Raw genomic sequence first — 22,126 nt, forward strand, 5'->3', positions numbered from 1 at the left:
GCCAGCAGTAGCGTGGCTTGATGCCTTGTTTTTAGTATTCCTCACAACAAACCATCTTTTTGTCCAATAGGGCAGGAGTTCAGTGATAGCCACCGCACAGGGCATCCTGCGTCCTTACTCATCTGAGCACGTCAGTGCGCGCAGTGTAGACTTCTAATTGCTGAGTCTTGCTGTCTGGGTTAGTATGAGTTGGGAGCAAAAGCTCTGACAGCACAGGGCAGCATGAAGTCCGTGCCCAATTCATGGTGTTTAATCACTCATTTATGTTGTGATACTAAGATTTACCCCAGGGCACTGAGGAGGCTAAACAGGGCTTTCCTTCCTGTTTGTTTCAGAAACTCCAAAGCATCACAGTGAAAACAATTTGTATGCGAAATGCTTTAAGAGACAAATATTTTCCATCTAGAACCTTGTGTAACTGTTGGTCACAGGTCCCATGTGACTCCAGGGTCTGTGACAAGTGGTGGGAAATCTGCATACTACATTAACTTTCCCTAGGACTTGGCAGAACAAGTGTGTCGGAAAAGACGAAGTCTCTCTCAACATGCTCACACCTGAACAAGAACATGGTGGTATATCCTACAGAAAGGGAAAGACTCTGCTAAGGGGTGTGGGGTCCTATAGATAATGTCTTTCCACATTAGGGACTATTCGGAGTTTGCGATTTGGACCGCTTGAATTTAAGCAAGACTGCTTGCAAAGCTATGACCTCTGCATATCATTCACTCAATGACTCCATTGTCTCTGGCTACCCTGGATTGTCCTTGAAGCGGTCAGTCTCCAAGCCTGCCCAGTGCTGCGCTGAGATGAAATGTTTTCCTGATCGCATGCAATTCATTCGAAATGTTATAAAAACAATTCTGTTGTCAGTCCTGCTTTCGCTATCAGCCGCAAAGCAGAAAACCACCGTGAGAACAATAAACAAAGTCAAATGAAGGAGGAGGAGGAGGAGGAGGAGGAGGAGGAGGAGGAGGAGGAGAAAGAGGAAGAGGAGAAAGAGGAGGAGGAGGAGGAAGAGGAGGAGAAAGAGGAGGAGGAGGAGGAGGAGGAGGAGAAAGAGGAGGAGGAGGAGGAGAAAGAGGAGGAGGAGGAGGAGGAGGAGGAGGAGGAGGAGGAGCTGGAGCTATATACACAATATGCTACAAACACTGGAGCATGGCCCAGAGGTTGTCTGTTTGAGTCAGGGGACAGATTTTATTCCTGTGGTCATTTGTTGCGTGACTCTAATTACAGGAAAGAGGCTTTCCTTTCCTCTCCAACTCTTTTCAACTGTGTGTTTTGTTTCTAATAGCAATCATCTCGGTCACATAGGGACCATTATGTTTGTGTCTGACGATCCCTCGTGTTTCCATTAACAGAAGTTACCAGGTCACAGGATTAATCTCCGTTCTTTAATTTGACATTCTAGAACATGTCTCAAAGTAAAAACTAAGGTAGCTTTTTAACATTCTTCTCAAATCCAATTGTTCTGTGAAGTTTTAAAAAAGCAAAAACACCCGTTAAACCAGGGAGAGATCAAAGATTTTGACTCTGAAGGCTAGTATCCATATTCTGGAACAGTCAGATTCTTCTAGGACACAGGTAATGGTGTCACCAGCTTGGCTCCTTGTGTCCTAATGGCGTGTTCTTGATAGGAAATGTGGTGCTCTTTCCTGGCTTCTGACACAATTACGTCTCCCACACAGAGAAAAGGCTGTGGATAGTTTTGGAAGACAGAAAGTGAAATCCAGTAGCTTCGCTGGCTCTCATGCTCCAGTCTGCGGTTCCTGTGGGCTGTGGCTGGAGAGGTCCTTGGTCCTTCGTGGCGGCAGACTTCTGAGCTCACGAGTCTGAATGCTGAAGACGCATCTCCAGCACTCAAAGCAAACCGTATCTATCACGCCCTCATCCAGAGGCAGGGGACAGGCAGAGAGAAAAGAGCAGAGCTTTAAGAGTAAACAGAATTGCTTTGTTGTAATTACTGCCTGTAAATCATCACAAAGCTAGACTGAGGCAGCCACGAGACACATGCGTAAATTAGACAAGACTTTAACATGCGTTTGCTTTTTAAGTACTTTTCCTCTGCCTGTTTCATTCTCTCTTGATACTCAACTGGCAGCCGCAACCTTGTGTATGTGAGCGTGTGCACGCACACGTGCATGTGTGTGTTTGTGTGTGTGTTTCTATGTATATGTGTATATGTGTGTGAGTGTGTGTATGTGATTGTGTGTGTGTGTGTGTGGATGTGGATGGGTGAATGTGTGTGAGTGCGTGTGTATGTAAATGTGAGTGTGTATGTGAGTGTGTATATGTATGTATGTGTTTGTGTGTGAGTGTGTGGATGTGTATGTGTGTGCGTATGTGCATGTGTGAATGTGCATGTGTGTGTGCCCCTGTGTATATGTGTGTTTGTGCGTGAATGTATGTGTGTGTTTATGTGTGGGTGTGGTGTGTATGTGGATACGTGAATGTGTGTGTTTATGTAAATGTGAATGTGTGTGTGTGTGTGTGTGTGTGTGTGTGTGTGTGTGTGTGTAGGCCAGAAGTCAACCTCAGGAGCTGCCTACCTTGTTTTTTGAGACAGTGTCACTCAATGGCCTGGTCACTCAAGTTAAGCAGGGAGCCCCATGTAGCCCTGGGATCTGCCTTCCCCTGTAGCCCTGGGATCATAAGTGTTTTGAGCAATGCGTAGCTCTTTGTGTGGGTCCTGGGGATCCAACTTCAGGCCTCACACTTGCAAGGCAAGGTCTTTACCGATCAAGCTGTCTCCCCAGCCAGCTTTGTTCCTTTTGTTTATTGTTTGTGTTGTTGTTGTTGCTGCTGCTGTTGTTGTTTCTATCATGTATGTTGTTCTATCATGTAGCCCTGGCTGACCTAGAACTTTCTATTGAATCCAAGCTGACCTGGAATTTACAGGTGATCCCTTTAGTGTCTGTCTTCTAAGTGCTGGGATTACAGGTGTGTGCCATGATAACCCGATTCTGGAGTTCTAGCATGTTCAGGGTATATCAGAACTCGTGTGTGTTTAAGGAGATTTACAGCAGATAAAGTATCTCGAGTGATGTTTTCAAGGTGCTGAACACAAGTAGTAGAGTGAAAGTTGGGTGCTAGATGTCTGTCTTCCTGATGGGCTAACTTGGTTCCTTCCTTTGTGCTTCTTTGAATTGTTAGGATCTTCACAAGTGGTTAAAGGTGTTTGCCAAAGCCTGACAAACTGAGTTCAACTCCCAGGGCCCACATGGTGGGAGGAGAGGAACAACGCCTGCAATCTGTGCTCTGATTCCCACATGCATGCTGTGGCATGTGCACGCCCAGACACATGTACACACACGTGCACAAAATAAATAAACGTAATAAAAAACTAGCAGCTAGTAAAAGTATAACAAAAATGCATAGAACAGACACATGATACACATTGATATGCACACATATACAAAAACCTTCTATGTGCACATGTTCATTCAGTGATGGGACTGAGTGGCCTCTATGGAGAAGTAAGACATTTATGAGTGGAAATATTGAGAATATTAAAGCAGTCTGAAAATGGTTGTGATTTTTCCACTTATCACACACAAAGTTTAGTGCAAGGTTTTGAAAAAATATTTACCTTTAGTTATGTCTCTGCATGGCCATGTGCACTATGTTCAGGTTCCTGCAGAGACCAGAGGCTCCCCTGGAGCTGGGGTTAAAGGATGCTGAGGACTGCCCAGGTCCTCTGCAGTGCACAAAGCCATCCCTCAAGCTGCTAATGCTAAGGTTTTTTTTTTTTTAACTAAACAAAGCTAACACAATATTTATCTGGAAAACTGCATAATTAAGAACAAACAGTGGTAAGGAAAATATTGATCTTTCTGACAAATGATCTCTCCTGTCAGGTTTGAAAGCCACTTTTAAAGTTAAAATGATTTAATCTGATGGTGCAGAAAGGTAATATTGAGAACGCTGTGATAAAACAAACAAACAAACCTCAGAGAAGTGATGGACAGAGCACAAGAGCAAGACCGGCAGAGTCAGTTGACTGGGACTCATGGGGACTTGCAGAGATCAGGAAGCCTGGAGTCTGACCTAGGTCCTCTGCATGTAGGCTACAGTTGAATAGCTTGGGGCTCTTGTGGAAATCCTAACAGCAGGAGTGGGGCCTGCCCTAGACTCTTTTGCCTTCTTGTGGGACCCTTTTCTTCCTACTGGGTTGCCTTGTCCAGCCTTGGTGAGATGGAATGTGCCTGGTCCTATTGTAGCTTGTATCCCTGGGGGGCCTAATCTTTTCTGAGGGGAAGCAAAAGAGGGGGAGTCTGGGGGAGAGGGGAGGTGGAAAGGTGAGGAGGGGAGACAGTAGAGAGGGGAGAGAGGGGACCCTGATGTTGGAAGGTAATATATGAGAGCAGAATACAAAAGAAAAATTCTCAATAAAAATGTAATTTTACCCCCCCCCCCAAATCACAGACATGTTCTGAGAAGTAAAATCTTCTGTCAGTCACAAGTAAAATGATAGAATTGAGACTTTTCTGGAAAAGACAGGATGTGTGGTCAAAATTAAGTGTTTCGTACCAGAGCTAAGCAATGTCAGCATCTGCAAAGGCTGGGACTGGAGACAGGGCCTCTACCCCAGGGACTGTGTGTTTCCGAGGCCTTGAGCGATGGTTTGAGAAACAACGGAAAACTGGTGTTGCAGACAGAGAAGTTGGGACTCGGAAAGGGAAGAGTGATGTGATCATACCACATCGCTGAGGCAGCGAATAGTGTTGGGCCGCAAGCTTGGAGGCTGTGTCAGGGCATTCTGGGAAGGGCCTTGCACTGACTGCAAGGGTTAGGGTCATCATGAATCTTCTGTAGTGATTCCTCTGAAGCGAGAGCCAGCTTAGATCACAGCAGATGTCTCCGATTTCTATCATAACCTCAAGAAACTCACCGGTTCATCGAGGTAGACTTGGATAGAATCATTTCTTTGGCCCGTCATCAGCACCTTATCTGATTATCAAACATTTATCTGTACAAATACAGGCCCTGTAACAATCGCTCCTCTTTAAGAACCAGGTGAGAGCTATTGCTTTACACGGATTCTAATGCATACAGCGCCCATGGGTCCCCTCTCTCAATATTGATATAGTAGATTTTAAGCATATCAGGAGACCTAGGTGCCTTGGCTTTGAGCTTTGCATACTATGGAAATACAGTAGAACTAGCAGACAGCTCTTCTCCAGTATTCAAGGTGATCTTGGCCTTTGAGACTGAGAATATTATTAAAAGCATGAGTGAGTATTGTGTATGATTTTAAGTGAATACTGTGTTAAAGCGAAGTTTAGAATATATTTCTCAAACCCTAAGGTTTGGGTTATCCTACACCGTCTTGAGAGTTCACACATAAACCTATTGGGATACCAACATGGTTGGGCGTCAAAAAATGCTTTAATGTAATTCATTCACTTATTGTCCTCAGATATACTTTGCAACTGTGAAGAATAGTAGGTCCTTTTTTTTTTTTTTTTTTTTGGTTCTTTTTTTCGGAGCTGGGGACCGAACCCAGGGCCTTGCGCTTCCTAGGCAAGCGCTCTACCACTGAGCTAAATCCCCAACCCCCAGTAGGTCCTTATTAGTCGTAATTTGTCCACCAATCTGGGACGGTGAAGCCAAACCCTACCTAGCATAATGTATTGGCCTTGGAGGCAAAGAGAGTTCTAGAACACTACTCTTACCTCCGTAGTTCCAGCATCGTCCCGGTGACAATAACATTTCATTCAATTGTGTTTCCGATCAATTCTGTGAACTCAAGAAAAGTTGAAATTCTCAAAGTATGCACTCATAATTCAAGCATTATTCCCCTTTTCTTTAAAACACAGAACACTCATTTTTAAATAAATCTGTCATCTAAAAGTATTTTTCATGTGATCTTAAAGTATAGAACAGAGTAATATTATCGTGTAGGTAATATTTTACAAAAACCAAAGTATGCACTTCCACCCACATTGATTTGTCTTAGATAAAAAAGGAAGTCTTTATTCAGATGGACACAGAGTGTGCTCCCCTAGCACATGGACATCACGGGATCAGTAAGCAGGTTTGAGCTAGAGGTACTAGAACAGAACCATAAACTGGTTGGCCAACAGGAAATTAGTTGGTAGACCAACAGGAGGTTAGCTTGTAGACCAACAGGAAATTAGTTGACAGACCAACAGGAAGTTAGCTGATAGACTAACAGGAAATTAGCTGATAGACAACAGGAAATTAGCTGATAGACAACAGGAAATTAACCTAGGGTTTGACATTGAAGGGAGACTGGACAAGGAGTGAAGGAATTCTTATGTTCAGTTCCCCAGTAAGGGGTGCTCAGGTCCTACACATTGGGTGGCAGCAGGGCAGTGTCTCCCTGGCTCTGCTCACACATGATCTGCTTTCTGGTGAAACCTCTAAGAGGTGCTGGCCCATGGACAGAGGATCCATTTCCTGATGTGCTTCAGGATTTTCTTCATTGGGGTCTTTTATCTGGAAATTGGGAAAGAGAGGACGCTATAAATCCATGACTCTAAGACGCTTAGGTATTAGAAGCCAGCCCCCTTTTCTCTTAATTGAAAGAATTTAGTTTCTTCTTTTTATTGGTGTATGTTGGGGGGTCTGAGGAGCCCGCCGAGACCCTCAGGCTGGCTCAGCACATGCCCTCATCCACTGAGCCATCTCTCGGGCCCTGCCAGTCAGTATTTATGTCTCTGGATGTTGTATTAATTACTTTTGGCTGTGGCAAATCCTGACAGAAACACAACATGGGAGGAAGGACTTACCTTGGCTCAGGGTTTGAGAAGGAAGAGTCTGTAAAGGGCGGGAAGGCGTGGTCAGGAGAAGAGTGTGACATAGCCGGTCAGTCCCACAATAGGCATGTGCAGTCAGGAGGCGGGGAGATGCATGCTGGTGCTCAGCTGGACTTCTCCATTACTCCTTTTTACTCAGTTTGAGACCCCAGCCCATGAGAGGGCGCTGCCCACACTCAGGGTGGACTTGCCATCCTCAGTTAATATCCTTAGTAAATACCTTCGCAGACCTGTCTGGGGGATGTCTCCCAGGTGATTCTTGATGCAGTCGAGCTAACAATTACCACTGTCAAATTAACTGTCCTTGTCACGTTTCCAGAAGCGTATAGCAGTGTTTCTCGGCTCATTAAACCAGGTCCCTGCAAATTCGCACTGCCCACTGTGCTCTGCATCCTGCCTGCTGACACAGGCCCAGGGGTCTCCAGGCCAGTGCCTGCGTGGACACAGTCCACCCTTTCAATGCAGCAGTAGATCAAGTCCTCGAGATCGTCGAATTTCGTAGTGGTGTGTTTTGTTTTCTGCCTTCTGGGCCTAGCTCTTCAGCCCCCTTACCCCATTTTTTTGTTTTTTTTTTTGTTTGTTTGTTTTTTAATAAGACCCACCCTTTCCCCCTTTAGAGGTGAACCCTGAGGAATTTTGAGAAAGGAAAATGAAAAGAGAAGAATTTATGAGAGCAAGAGGGCGTGGCGCTGAAGGATGTTTGTGGCTCTGTTCTCAGTCTGTCCTTCCAGCTAATACTCTCCTCCAGCTCTTCTTTAAGTGTGATTATCTTCAAACCTGGTTCTTATTCTAATAAAATGTATGTGTGTGTAAGAGCGTGCCCACATGTATCTATTTATACACATGCACGTGTAGGTCAGAGGACAACCTTATCTGTCATTCCTCTCATGTCTTCCAGCTTTTGTTTGAGACAGTCTCTCACTGACCTTCATCAACTATGGAGTCTTGCTGGGCAGAGGGCTGCAGAGACGGTCCTGTCTCTGCCTCCATCTCGGCATCCCTGGGATTAGAGCCTACACTGCCATGCCCAGCTTTTTGCCTGGGCCCTGGAGACCCTAACTGAGGTCCTTGCACTTTCCAGTGCTCTGCTGGGACTTTGCCTCTGTCCTCTAATGAAGCCTTGTGCTGTCCCACAGCTCCCAAGCCTGACAACAGATGAAGACACAGAGTGTTCTAGCACACGGAGGTGGGATGGGGTGAGGGGAAGAGCAGAGAGGTGGGAAGGTGGGTATACTTCCTGTAGGGAATCGCAGACCCTGAGGACCCTGCTGTGCGGCCATGTAAACCCAAGACCCCTGCTCTTCCAGAATACAGAGGTCCAGGAGGTGGCAGGCACTTTACAAAGCGTTCTGTCCTGGAAGCTTTGAAGCATCCCATGGAAAGGAGTCTGTGGATGACTCAGAGCAGCTCATCCAGAACTGCGCTGCCCACTGTATCTTGACCCCCATCTTAACAGTCCATGACGCTGAGGAACGTTTCAAGCTTCCCTCTGAGCACCCAGGCAGCTGAACCCTGCTCAGAATGCAGAGTCTCCATGAGCCAGTCAGGGGTGGGTGCCTTTCCTTCACCAGACACTGGATTCTTCACCAGCCCCTACTGCAGGACAGGCTGGGCCAATTTTCCTCCCAATCCCTTAGCCCTCACTACTGGAAGAAAAGGCTGTTTCCCAGGGAAAATAATAGAAAAGACAGGCCAAGGTTTGGATTGTCCTAATAATTTACAATAAACTAGGTCACTAAAAGTCCACACGCGGGGTGTCTATAGGACTATGATATCTATGGCTACAGTGGCCTTGATGTGTGAAGATGTTCAGGACACAGTGTTAGCAGATAGGAGAGGTCACGCTGTGTCTGCAGGAGTGCAGGGCCATGCTGTGTCTGCAGGAGTGCAGGGCCATGCTGTGTCTGCAGGTGTTCATGTCCATTCCTGTAAGAATACTCCATGTTCCCTGTCTGCAGCCCTCACAAAAGGCTTCCTTCCAAGTCTCTCTCCTGGCTCTGTGGGTTTCTGCAGGCCATGGCTTTTCTTGGCTGGTAGACATATCTATTGCCATTATTGTTTATCAGCACAACCGTGCCTAGATTAGGGCCTAGTGTTGCTTCATTATAATGAAATTACATCTGCAGATGATTCTGAGATTCCAGCTGATATGAGAGTTGGGGGCAGACACTGTCAATGCAGTAGTCGGTAGCCTCTGCACATCTGTTACACACGGGGTTAGATTCTGATTTAGCTGGTCTGTAGTGGGGCTCATGCATTTTTCTGTTAAGCCAAGTAATCACAGGGCACACTTAGTGACAAAATCCACTTAGTGAAACCATCAATTCTGTCATTTATTATCAGCATCACGTTCACTGATTACAGTGTCATTAGCATCCTTTATTGAAGGCTTCTCACATCTCAGGCATTGGATTAAGTCCATCTCATCTCCTCAGCACATTATAGGGTACAAAGGTTTAACAAAACTCACCAGAGGATGCAGAGCTGGAAGAGAGGACAGAGACAAGTCCTGCAGAGCATCAGACCCCAGAACATCACCTCTCTTCCCTGAGCCCCAGTAGGAACTGAGAGTCCTTCACCTTTCATCCTTAAAGCCTGCTATTTAGAGAAATTATAAACACGTCAAGATGAGTAACGCATGTCTTCACTGCCAAGAAATAAAACAGAGGGATGACTAATATGTCCTCCATGATGGGAGGGCACAGGTTAGCTTGCCAGGGGGTATGCAAGTTGTCAAATTGGGCTAATAATTAGATTTCTCCCAGTGTCACAAGCTCAGGCCAAAAGCCACACATTCGAGACATCTCTACATATCATTTCATTTTGTTAATAATGCCTTGACTATGCCTGGGATAAGCTGTGGAGGAGGGATCAGGGACCAGCAGGTTCTATAAACCTCTGTCCCTCGGGGAGCCTCTCTGCACTGAGTTTTGTCACTGGACGCTGGGCCATCACCACAGGCCCTTCTAGCTGCAAGTGAGGTGATTACACTTTGGGTTCAGCACCGGACCCTCCAGCCCTGACTGCACAAACCCTCCCTGATGATTCCCACCTCGCTGCCTGCACTTCTTCTACCCCAAGTGGCCTTCATCATCATTTATTTTAATCCAATTCCAGCTTGGGGTAAGCCTGACTCCTGTGCCCACCAGTCACTCCTCTGAATCTCTCCCATTCAGTTCCTCCATTTGGGTCTCAGTTGGTGTATTTTTGCTTCCCATAAGTTGACCTTGGCTTTCCAATGCGTAACAAGCTGCTCACAAAGACAGAAAGTAGACCGGAACATTCACAGTGTTCCTCCCCAGCCTCAGCTGCTTAATGCATTAAGGCAAGGTTGCCAACTTCAAGTTAGCTAGAAATACCTGTGACTCATTTTTATACCTGCAGCTTGTCATACTGGTTCATATCTTATATAAGGAAGCATTTCCTTGCTATTATTAAATGATGATCTCCACATAGTTCCACCAGATCTTATTAAAGATGTATTTATTATGGCTATAAGAGTTGGAGTTTCAACCCAAAGTGTTTTCTTCATTAGTATATCTTCATCAATGCATGGCTCTGTTTTGGTGCCTCTCTGTTGATTTAGAACTTGTCTGTGCAAATCGATGTGTGATTGCTTTGGACTGTGCCAGTCATAGCAGGGGCATACTACACCCAACAATGACGCTGAGACTGCCATTGGTGTTGGCAACAATGAAGAGTTTAGTGGCTCCTGCCTTTGGGCCCAGTGCTGATTAGGAGTGGTTCCATTTATAACGTGTTTGTTGTTGTTACTAGAACAGAATTCCTGAAACTTGGTGCTTATGAAGAAAAGAGGTTTATTCAGCTTACAGACTTAGAGGTTGAAACTCCCAGATCAGGTGATTCCATCTGATTGGCTTCTGCTAAGCACCTCAGGATGGACAGCACCACAAAGGCATGCAGGAGGACCCATTGGCAAGAGAGGGAGTCAGAGATCACCTCATTTCCTTTTATAGCAACCCACTCTGGACGGAACTGTGGTTAATGTCTCCCCTAGATATTCCCCCTCCCCCTGATTATACAACCATCTCCCAGAAGACACTGCTCTTAATGGTTTCACCACCACACTGGAGACCAGTCGCCAAAGGAGCCAGGTCTAAAGGCTAACACTGCTCAGTTGAGAAGGAGGCACTTAGTGTGGCTTGACTTTGGAGATCTCCCCCTCCCCCTTCCAAATGCAGCTGACCAATGGGCTATCTCTCATGACTTATGACTGAAGTCCTTTGACTATCCTGTCTCTAGCATGAGACTTGGGTCAAGATAGCTAAGTTAGACCTTCGTGGGAAGTTCAGCTGGTGATCAGAGGCCCATCCCCCATGGTTTGGGGAGCAAGCAAGGCCTTCTAAATATTTGTGTTATTTATAACCTTAGATTTGACATTCGTGTACCAGAAAACTTCCGTTGTTTTCACTTTTAGAAAACTTGGAGATTTGCAACTTTCACATATATCAATATCTTATCCAGGCGTTGAACCATTAAACTCAAAGCAACATAATATCTCTTTGGATTTTAACAGCTGGGAAGTTCAAAGAAAAAGGCCTTAGTTGGAAATCCTTCAGATACTTAATTTCCCTACAGTGGCCCATGCTTTCTGCAGAACGAGGTGTACATGGTCCTTCCAGCCTTCCAAGAGAGCTGCCTGAAACTTTTTATCAGACTGACTTTCTGCCCATGCCAAGGAAAGCTACTGTCAGTATAAAGTGGCTTTGAAGATTAATAAGTAACAGACAGCCACACATAGATTTATGAGGGGTAAGAATATTTAAATGTTTCTGATATATACACTTCGGAAAATCAAATTGAATATGGCTCACTTGCTTTGCATAGGTTGTCTGAAGAGACAGATGTACACATTTGTTGTCTCTGATGACAATGTCAGTAAATTTGGTGATCTGAGTTATGATCAGTGTCGGGTTTAGGTCTCCTGAGGAGACCTAACTGTCAAATGAACCTGGTACTTTATTGGGGGGAGCTTAGACTATGCAGCCCCCAGGTGCTACTATCTGCTGCCCTTTCTTTAAACACAGTAAATGTAGCTCAGCCATCTATTACAACAGCATGTAGGGAATGCAGAGAAGATTCAGAGGCTTGGAGTGGCCACCTCAGGATGCTGAAATGTGCTACTCACCATGAGCAAGCTGTCACACAGAGCACATGAGTCTCAAGTGCTCCCCATACAAGAAACTACTGACACTTAACAAAAGAAATCAGCCTTGTGGGAGGTTACTTTTAAATGTGCCTCATTAGGAAAGACTGTATCCTGACCACAGGCACCCGAGAGTGACCAGTCCTCAAGTAGGGGAGGATGAGGAGGGAGAGCCATCACAGGTGTGATGGGCGTCCTGTAGGGAGGCACCCTTCAGTTCCCAGGATTAGGAGAGTTCACTGATTGCCGGCAGCTCTGTATGTTCTTGAAGACACAGAGAGAGCTTCAACCCTCAGGTTTGGCCCTAGTGTGTTACAATGTATAAAACAGAGTAGGATCCGCTGTTGAGATGGCTCAGCAGGCAGAGATGCTCGCCCTGCAAGCCCAACAGCCTGAGTTTGAGCCCTGGAACCCCTATCAAGATCAAAGGAGAGAACTGACTCCATGACATTGTCCTCTGACCTTCACCTGGCACGTATGTGCCCCCAGCATGAGTGCACATACCCCCACCTGCACACTAGTATGTTTTTAAAATATAAGAATGAAAGAAGTTCATAGGAAGGAAGGCTAAAACGAATTGCCCTTCAGGAGATAGATAATCACAGTGAGTCCTGGGGGAATTTAGAGAGTGTTATTAGTCAGGGTTCTCTAGAGGAACAGAATTGATAGAAAAAAAATATAGAAAGAGAGAGAGAGAGACAGACAGACAGACAGACAGACAGACACAGATACAAACACACATATCATATAAATTCAATTTCCCATATATACATATATCCAATGTTTATATGGGATATATAATATTTATTATATATATATTATTATTCCTACAATGATTTATTAGAGAGGCTTACATGCTGTGGTCCAACTACTCCAACAATAGCTGTCTCCTGATAGGAAAGTCCAAGAATCCAGTAGTTATTCAGTCCGTGAGGCTGGATGTCTCAGCTGCTCTTACATTTGAATTGGGACCCCAAAGAGGCGGGCTCTCATGCCAGTGAAGAATGAACTTGACAGTGAGAATGAGGACAAGCAGGCACGGAGCAAGCGCTTCCTCCTTGCGTGTTCTTTATAGAGTCTGCCACCAGAAGGCGTGGCCCAGATTTAAGGCGATCTTCCTACCTGAAAAGATCCATATGTAGGGTTAAGTCTTCCCACTCAGTCAAGAAGGATTCTGCACAGGTGCACCTAGCTGCTTGGGTTTTAGTTAATGCCAGATGTAGTCAGTTGTGACAGCCAAGAACAGCCATCACAGAGAGCGAGCGCCACCTCACAGTACCATGCCGATGTCTTGCACAGACAACCTTCAGATGCCCAGCACAAAGGGAGTTTCTGACTCTTGCCAGTTTTCAGAGGAGAAAGGGAAGAGGTTCCATGTGAAATAGCCTGTGTGGCCTCTGGCAGGGAAGAAGGCTGTAGACAAGAGGATAAATTTACAATGGAGGGTTCTCTCAGGCTGGGTTAATCATGGGGGAGCTGTAAACAAGAGGGAAGAAACTGGAAAGCCACGATGCAGGAGGCTTCCTTGTTAAATGTCCAGGAATGGAAGGGTTGGGGCATGATTTCTGGGCAAGAGAGGGGCAATTACAGGGTCTCTGTGCTCGCTTCGGCAGCACATATACTACAGGGTCTCTGATCCAACAGACACAGAAGTACATCCGTGCATTTGTTCAATACACGTGTTGTTGACACTTATTTTGTACCTTTGCAAGCCAGCATTGTCCCAGCCATAAAAATAGAAGCCAGGCTAGATGTGTTAGGCTGGGCTAGACCTAACTAAATGATTCTATTGAACTAATTTGGAAGGACCAGAAAAAGGTAGGCAGTGCGGTCTTGGTAATGAGCCCCTGCCCAGCTGATGACCAACTTTGACATCCCATCAGTATACTACATGTGGGCACCCCAAAGACGTGAGCTCTGATGCCAGGGAAGGAAGGGACTTGCTGGTGGCAGTGGGGGCAAGCAGGCAGAGGCAGAGCTTTCTTCCATGTGCTTTACATAAGGTGCCACAGAGGGAGTGGCCCGGGTTTAAGGCAGATCATCCCACCTCAATCAGTGGGGTCAGAGATCCCTTGCCCACCTGTGGATATGCCAGGGCTGTAAACACTGAATGGCACCTCCAGCCACCTGCCACCAGCCTCCAGCCACCAGACACCAACCTCCAGACACCAGCCACCAGTCACCAGTCACCAGTCACCAGCCACCAGTCACCAGTCACCAGCCACCAGCCTCTAGACACCAGACTCCAGCCATCAGCCACCAGACTCCAGCCATCAGCCACCAGCATCCAGCCACCAGTCACTAGCCTCCAGCCTCCAGCCTCCAGCCTCCAGACACCAGACTCCAGACTCCAGACACCAGCCTCCAGCCTCCAGCCTCCACTATCACAGCCGCAATGGGAACAGAAGTTGTGTCAAGACCAGAACGGAGCCCTTCTTTCTGATCTCACCTTAGCTCCCTACACCCAAGCAGCTCCACACTGGCAAAAGGGCCCGAGAGAGGCAGAATCTATCATTGGTCCCTGGCATGCAGAAAGCACGGAAAAGCAGGCGTTATCCAGCCTGGACGGCCTTCAGAGTATTTCAGAAAATGTGACTAGGCATCTATTTTTAATTAATCCTCTATAAATACAGGATATAAAAATGCTTTCTGACTGCCGTTCTTATGGAGGAGTAAGGAAGAGAACCAGTTTTATAATCGAGGAAATATGTGGATTTAAAGACAATTTGGGGGGTATTTAAATTCATACAGCGTAAGGGAAGCCACCACACCTTGTTAAGAAGGCGGCTCCTGTCAGGGGCCATGTGCCTGTCCCTACCCACCCTGCCCAACTCAGCTATGTAAAGCTCAGCCATGAGAAGCAAACCCTACTGTGTGGGCTTTTATATCTGACATTGCTTGTCTCTTCTCTAAAGCAAAACGTTGGCTTTTCTGGTAACAATCTGTTTGCTTTCCAGGCTTCTTTGTGCATTTCTCTAGATGTCTTTGTTACAGCTCTAACGCCAGTGGGCAATTATTCCAGATAACCGCACATATGCTTACAGAATTAGAACCATGCCTTTGAGAACTTGAATTAATGATAAACATCCTCTTACGGGTCAGGGCCAGATTGTCCCAGAAAGCTTTTAAAAATTGAATGCCGATTTCTGTATAGCTCACTGCAAGTGGAAGTGTAAAGCTCATTCTGCTCGATGATTGGCAGGTGGTTGTCGCAGCACTAACATGCCACACTCACACATCATAGATTATTCTGACAGCGTTATTTGTAGAATGCCAGTATTCATAGTATACTAGGAATTCGATCCCCTGCAGGCACTTAAAATGACCACGGAAATACGTCCAGATCAATGTATATAAACATGCATGTGACCCATCTTCTAGTTTTGTGTGAGGCATGTGTAAACTAAGCTCTTGGAAAGGTTGTTGGTATATTAGAGAGCCCATGCTTTGAAGACGAGCCTCCCCGGGTATCTTCATGTGCGTTTCTTTGTTTCCCCAGTTTGACCTTGTCTGCGGCAACGCCTGGATGTTGGACCTCACCCAAGCCATCTTGAACCTTGGCTTCCTGGCTGGGGCTTTTACCTTGGGCTATGCAGCGGACAGGTAGGTATGGGTAAGCTAACCAATTACTTTATTATACCATGGTGCCTAGGTATGGGTAGAGAAACGCTTTCTATCAACTACGGATGTAGATCGCTCCTGAGAGACACAGCCAGAATACAGCAAATACAGAGGCGAATGCCAGCAGCAAACCACTGAACTGAGAATAGGCCCCCGTTGAAGGAATCAGAGAAAGAACTGGAAGAGCTTGAAGGGGCTCGAGACCCCAAAAGTACAACAATGTCAAGCAACCAGAGCTTCCAGGGACTAAGCCACTACCTAAAGACTATACATGGACTGACCCTGGACTCTGACCCCATAGGTAGCAATGAATATCCTAGTAAGAGCACCAGTGGAAGGGGAAGCCCTGGGTCCTGCTAAGACTGAACCCCCAGTGAACTAGACTATGGGGGGAGGGCGGCAATGGGGGGAGGGTTAGAAGGGGAACACCCATAAGGAAAGGGAGGGGGGAGGGGGATGTTTGCCCGGAAACCAGGAAAGGGAATAACACTTGAAATGTATATAAGAAATACTCAAGTTAATAAAAAAAAAAAAGAAAAAAGAAACAAAAAAAAAGAAAATAATCACCAAATAAGAAAAAAAAAAAAAGCCTGAGAAACGCCTGTGACATCATCATGCACAGGCTAAAGAAACAATTAAGATTCATCACAGGACTGTAGAGAAAGAGCCCTAGGGTGTACTAAAAAGCAAAGAAAAAAACATAAAACACCAGCAGACAAACCCACGGCTTGAACAGGTACAGCACACATCAGAACCAGACATGAGCATGGAAAGGGTGTCTAAACTGTTAAACCAGAAAAATGTAGAACCATGGTCAACATGGTAAGTGGTTAACCGGTAAAATGCAGTGGGAAGAAATAAATGGTATGAACACAGATGGAAATTCTAAGAATTGAAAAGAAATAGCAAATACCAAACACTATGTGTTTTAGTTAGGGTTTTACTACTGTGAGCAGACACCATGACTAAGGCAACTCTTATAAGGACAACATTTAATAGGGGCTGCCTTACAGATTCAGTGGTTCAGTCCATTATCATCCAAGGTGGGCGCATGCAAGGCCCAGGCAGGCATGGTGCAGGAGGAGCTGAGAGTTCTACATCTTCATCTGAAGGCCGCTAGGGGAAGACTGGTTTCCAGGCAACTAGGACAAGGGTCTGAAAGCCCATGCTCACAGTGATACACCTACTCCACAAAGGCCTTACCTACACCAACAGGGCCACAACTCCTTATAGTGCCACTCCCCGGGCCAAGCACATACAAACCATCACACTGTGAAAGGAAGACCCATTAATGGGTTTATTAGAAGATCAGAAAAGGGGTGGGGGAGATGGCTCAGTGGGTAAGTGCTTGCTGTCCAAGGACAAGGACTTGATTTGGATCCTCAACACACATATAAAAACTGAGCAGGGCAGTACATACCTGTAACTCTAGTGCTAAAAGGTGGGACAGAGAGGAAAGGCTTAATGACCTCTGCTACTGGCTAGCTTAGATGACTTGTCAGATTCTAGCTTCAGTGAGGTTTTCAATGAGGTAGCTCAAGTTAGCTTGACTTCTATTTAGTCAAGAATGACTTTGAATGTCTGGTTGTCCTAAGCTTACCAACTAAGTGCCAGGATGTAGACACATACCACCGTTGTAGGGTTTCATGCATTCCAGACAAGAATTGTTATTACCTGAGCTATACCCAGCCCAAGACTCAACAGAACAAGCAATTTTTAGAATGGAGCAAAAGACCCAACAATACGTTGTCTACAAGAAACTCACTTTATGTATAGAGATGAACACAGTGACAGGTAAATGAATGGACAAACGTCTACCATGCTAATAACCAAAGTAGAACTCATTATGTTAATACCAGGCAGGGCAAACCTCACAAGGAATACGCAGAGTTAATTATAATCATTCAACAACACACAACAATCTTTAACAACAGAGTATCAAAATGCAGGATGCAAAAATTGATGGAGCCATAGGAGAAAGAGATGAGTTCCTCATTGTGGAGACTCTAATACTTTGTATCTAAAAATGTATCCAATCCACAGATTATTACAACCAAGATGTAACTGAATTCAACAGCACTGATCAACTGGATATATAATAGCAAAACACAGTTTGTTCTCAAATACAAACAGACCTTAATAAAGCTAATATTCTGGGCTATAAAATAATTTTAGTGAAATTGGAGGAATAGAAAGTCATACCACAGTTGGTTTTTGTCTTCAAGGAATTAAACCATAAATCTGTGACAGGAAACTGGAAACCCCCAAAACACTTAAAAATTAAGCATTATACATCTGCTAACACAAAGAAGAGATCTCAAGAGAAATGTAAAGTATTTTAAACCCACTGCAGATAAAAATACAATGTACCAGGCTTTATGGGTGCATAAAAACAATGCAAAGGGGGACTTATAACATTAATATGTTTACTAGAACATAAGATTTCTCTAAAACTCAGCATTTAAGTTTTCATGCTAAGTAACAACAACAAAGATGACCAAATTAAATCCAAAGTAAACAGAAGAAAATTAATAATACAAATCAGAACAAAAAATCAAATTGAAAACAGTGAGTCAATAGAGAACATTAGTAGAGTCAAGAGTTGGATCTTTAGAAAGCCTTAGTAACCTTTTAGCTAAGCCAACTAAGAGACAAAAATAGGACTCAAATGAATGATGCCTTTAAAAAATGGCTTCACATCCCATAGACTTTAAAAGGATAATAAAGGAACAATAGAAATGACCTTATCTTCCCAGATTTAACAGCCAAGACCAAGTGGGCCTGCTCCTAGAAAGACATAACCCACCCGAACTCACATAAGAAATAGATCATTTTAATAGGTCTATGTCTATTAAATAAATAGAGTCAATAATTCACCTTCCCAGACAGGAAGTGCCAGGTTGAGATTTGGGGCAGGTAAATTGTACCACAGAGACAATAAGTTACACCAAGTTGCTTCTATTTCTTTCAGATGATAAAGATTAAAGCACATCCTCAGGTTGGGGATTTAGCTCAGTGGTAAGAGTGTTTGCCTAGCAAGCGCAAGGCCCTGGGTTCGGTCCCCAGCTCCAAAAAAGAAAAAAAGAAAAGAAAAGAAAAAAGAAAAAAAAAAGCACATCCTCACTTATTTTTGTGAAGACAGCCTTACCTTACTGCCAGTGAACATACTAGGAGAAAAATAAAACATTAGCTTTCAAAAACACAGATGCAAAAACACGGGGTAAAGGTTGGAGAAATGGCTCAGTGGTTAACAGCACTGGCTGCTCTTCCAGAGGACCCAGGTTCAATTCCCAGTATACTTGGGGTAGCTCACGATCATCTGTAACTCCAGTTCTAGGGGGGGGCATCTGATGCCCTATTCTGACCTCTGCAGGCACTGCACATATTTAGTGCAGAGATACATTGATACAAAACACTCCGGCATGTAACAATTTTAAAACCAAATGAATACAGGGTAATATATGAACAAGCATGTAGAACCACAGAAACAGTTGTTCATTGCTGGTAGGACACATAATGGCACAGAAGTGGGGAAGTCAGTTTGTCAGTTTCTTGCAAAACTAAATGTACAAGACTAGCAATTACAGTTTTGGTATTTACCCAACAAAGCTAAAATGTACAGCCACACATAAACTCTTGTGTGGACCTTACAGCAGATTTATGGATAGAATTACTAGCATCTGGAGAGGAGCATGTTTTGCAGTAGGTGAATGGACTTAGGAACCATGATATGTTCAGACAGTGAGATATTCTTCTTTACTAAAAAGCTCAAGTTAGGAACCCTGAAAAGATATCCAGGAAACTTAAGCCCATATAGCCAGGTTCAGGAAACCAATCTGAATAAACGACAAGTTGTAAGATCCCATCTTTAGAACATTCTAGAAAGTTGCCAAGTAGGGAGACAGTGGGAAACCCTAGTGTGAACTGTAGACTTGGGTGATGACATCTGCAATGATGTCACCTTATTAATTATTACAGGGTAGGATAAGCTGCACGTGTGTGAAAGGGGAGGTTGTCCACGGGAACACTATATGTTTCTGTTTAAAGTCTGCTCAAACCTAAAACTACCTTAAAAACTAAAGTTGACTTTTAAAAACATATTGGTAAACTAAGGCTGCTTCTGTCTCTGCCCTTGATGCAAAAATACAGAAGTGAGGATGCTGTTTCGGATATTTGTAGGGAAAATGACAGAGAATGAAAGCTCTCACGGGTCACTGACAATGAGCACCCAAAAGCCATTCATCTGTCACTACAGGAAATCTATTTGTGCCAGACTGGGAAACCGACCACAGTACCCTGAGCTTTGTTTGAGCTATTTAACTATTTGTTTGAGTTCTCTAACTCATGGAAAAAAAATCAATACCAACACACATTGACTAGGAACCTTACAAAGAGTTTTCACGTTAGAACTTTATTTATTCTTTGCCACCTGAACTAGAAAAGAGGGGGTAAGTGGGGGAACAAACAGAATCGGAGTCTTAGAGAGCTCAGGAGTTTGTGCAAGGTCATGACTGGCAGCTGGATGGGACAGGGTTGTAATGGAGGCTTCTGGAATGCTCCAGGGCTGCTTCATCCTGTCTCCTCCCCCTCCCCAAGACTCCACCCACAAAGATGGCAGCAAGGTCAGGAGCAGGTCAGCAGGGAACCTGTATTACAGAGCAGCATTGCAGAGGTGGTCACCACCGGAGAACCTTCAGTCTTAAAGCCATGCGGGGTGTTAATTTTATCACATCACTCTGGAGACAAGTTCCATTATCTCTGGTTTCATAGGTAATATTATCAATATTGTTTACTGCAGTGGTGAGTTACACGGGACATGTTTTTCTTTGAACATTTAACGTCTTCTTGCACTCCGTCTATCTCCACTGCGTTGACGATGGTGTTGAAGGTTCTCTTTCTTCTCTCTTTCTCTCTCCTCAAGATACGGCAGGCTCATCGTTTACTTAATATCCTGTTTCGGCGTTGGCATCACGGGAGTTGTGGTGGCGTTTGCACCGAATTTTTCTGTGTTTGTGATCTTCCGCTTCCTGCAAGGGGTGTTTGGAAAGGGGGCCTGGATGACTTGCTTTGTGATTGGTAAGACTTGTCCCGTGACAGCCACTCATCTGTGGGAAAATTAGCATGCTGGGGGAGGGGTCTGGCTCAGCCTTCCCCAACGCTAAATCTTGGACACCTCCTAGCAGTATCCCACGAGTCAGACAAGGGTTTAGGGTGGAATTCTGGTTGCGTCAGAGACTGGGATCCTGCTTTAAATTAGGATACGGGATACTAAACAGTGTCCCTTGCTTATGTTCCTTTGGTCCAGGCCGTTCCCTTTTGTCTCTAATTGGAGTCCAAACCAGCCACCTACTTCAAGTGGTGGAGGATTCATGGCCAAGAAAATGAGGGAGGTCATCTGATATCACTGTCCCCGATGTTCGGACTTCCAATCTTTCCCACGACTACTGTATGGGACCCTAGCAAGTGTGCTTTAGATACCCAAAGCTCTCTGTATGGTGGGAAAAGGAGAGAAGGTACAAGGAAGGACTGAGAGCCTGGCTGGAACAGAGGGATTACTCAAGTGTGTGGCATTTTTAACATGAACCAAGTCTATGGGGATGTTTGAAATCATGATGTTAGGGCAGTTGCAAGGCAGTGAGTGTGTCTCAGGGTACTGAGGACAACAACAACAAAACAGTTAGTAGGAATGAGCAGAGGAGGTCAGGATTCCAGCAACAAAATTTCCCAGGTGGATTTTAGAGATCTGTCACATCCACGAAGCGTCAAACAATGAGATTCATACTCTATAAACCATCTCAGGATGGAAATCATTGGCCCATGGTAACTGTTCCAGAGAGACTACAATGTACAAATCCTTAGAGCTTCCGTGATGACTAGCTAGCTTGCCATGTTTATCTTGATACTTACAATGACCCTTACAGCAGTATGCTGAGGTGTCCTGAAACCAGCATAGGTTTATGGCATTTTTCATTTGTACCCAGAGGGTGCTGGCTTGGGTCCCTGAGGATCAGAGCAAAGGAAAGTGAGTGTAAGGAACTGGGAAAGCTAGCTCCAGCACTTCTGCACAGGTGGAAGCCTCCATGTCCTCACGTTCTAGAACATTCCAGTGATGCCAATAGACTTTTAACGGGTGTCAAGTCTGTTTGCTTTGATGCTGAGAACTTCCCTAATCTCCTGTGTCTGTTTCCTTCTAGTGACAGAAATAGTTGGTTCGAAACAGAGGAGGATTGTGGGAATAGTGATCCAGATGTTCTTCACCCTCGGAATCATCATTCTGCCCGGAATTGCCTACTTCACCCCCAGCTGGCAGGGCATCCAGCTAGCCATATCGCTGCCTAGCTTTCTCTTCCTCCTTTATTACTGGTAATGGGATTTGGGTCACTGCCGTATTTATCCTATTGCACATGAATGTAGAATCCAAAGCAGCCCACGTGCGAGAGAAAGCAACAGAGGGGATTTCCTCAATCTCCAGAAGGCCCATGGCTTAGAGCATTTCTAGAGAAATTTGACAACCTAGAGAGATGATTGGCTGCTTTACTGACGGTTGTCACTACAAACA

At 44.9% G+C, this 22,126-nt stretch overlaps 1 protein-coding gene across 1 annotated transcript in view; it reads left to right on the forward strand.

Moving 5' to 3' along the window:
• Window positions 1-22,126, forward strand: part of Slc22a3 (solute carrier family 22 member 3) — an 89,141-nt gene that overhangs the window by 30,184 nt on the left and 36,831 nt on the right. Inside the window, exons 2-4 of the mRNA NM_019230.1 lie at window positions 15,446-15,549; window positions 20,489-20,643; window positions 21,762-21,930. Coding sequence (NP_062103.1) covers window positions 15,446-15,549; window positions 20,489-20,643; window positions 21,762-21,930 — 428 coding nt within the window. The remainder of the gene's footprint in view (window positions 1-15,445; window positions 15,550-20,488; window positions 20,644-21,761; window positions 21,931-22,126) is intronic.

Source organism: Rattus norvegicus, chromosome 1, assembly GCF_036323735.1.
Source record: "Rattus norvegicus strain BN/NHsdMcwi chromosome 1, GRCr8, whole genome shotgun sequence".
NCBI lineage: Eukaryota > Metazoa > Chordata > Mammalia > Rodentia > Muridae > Rattus > Rattus norvegicus.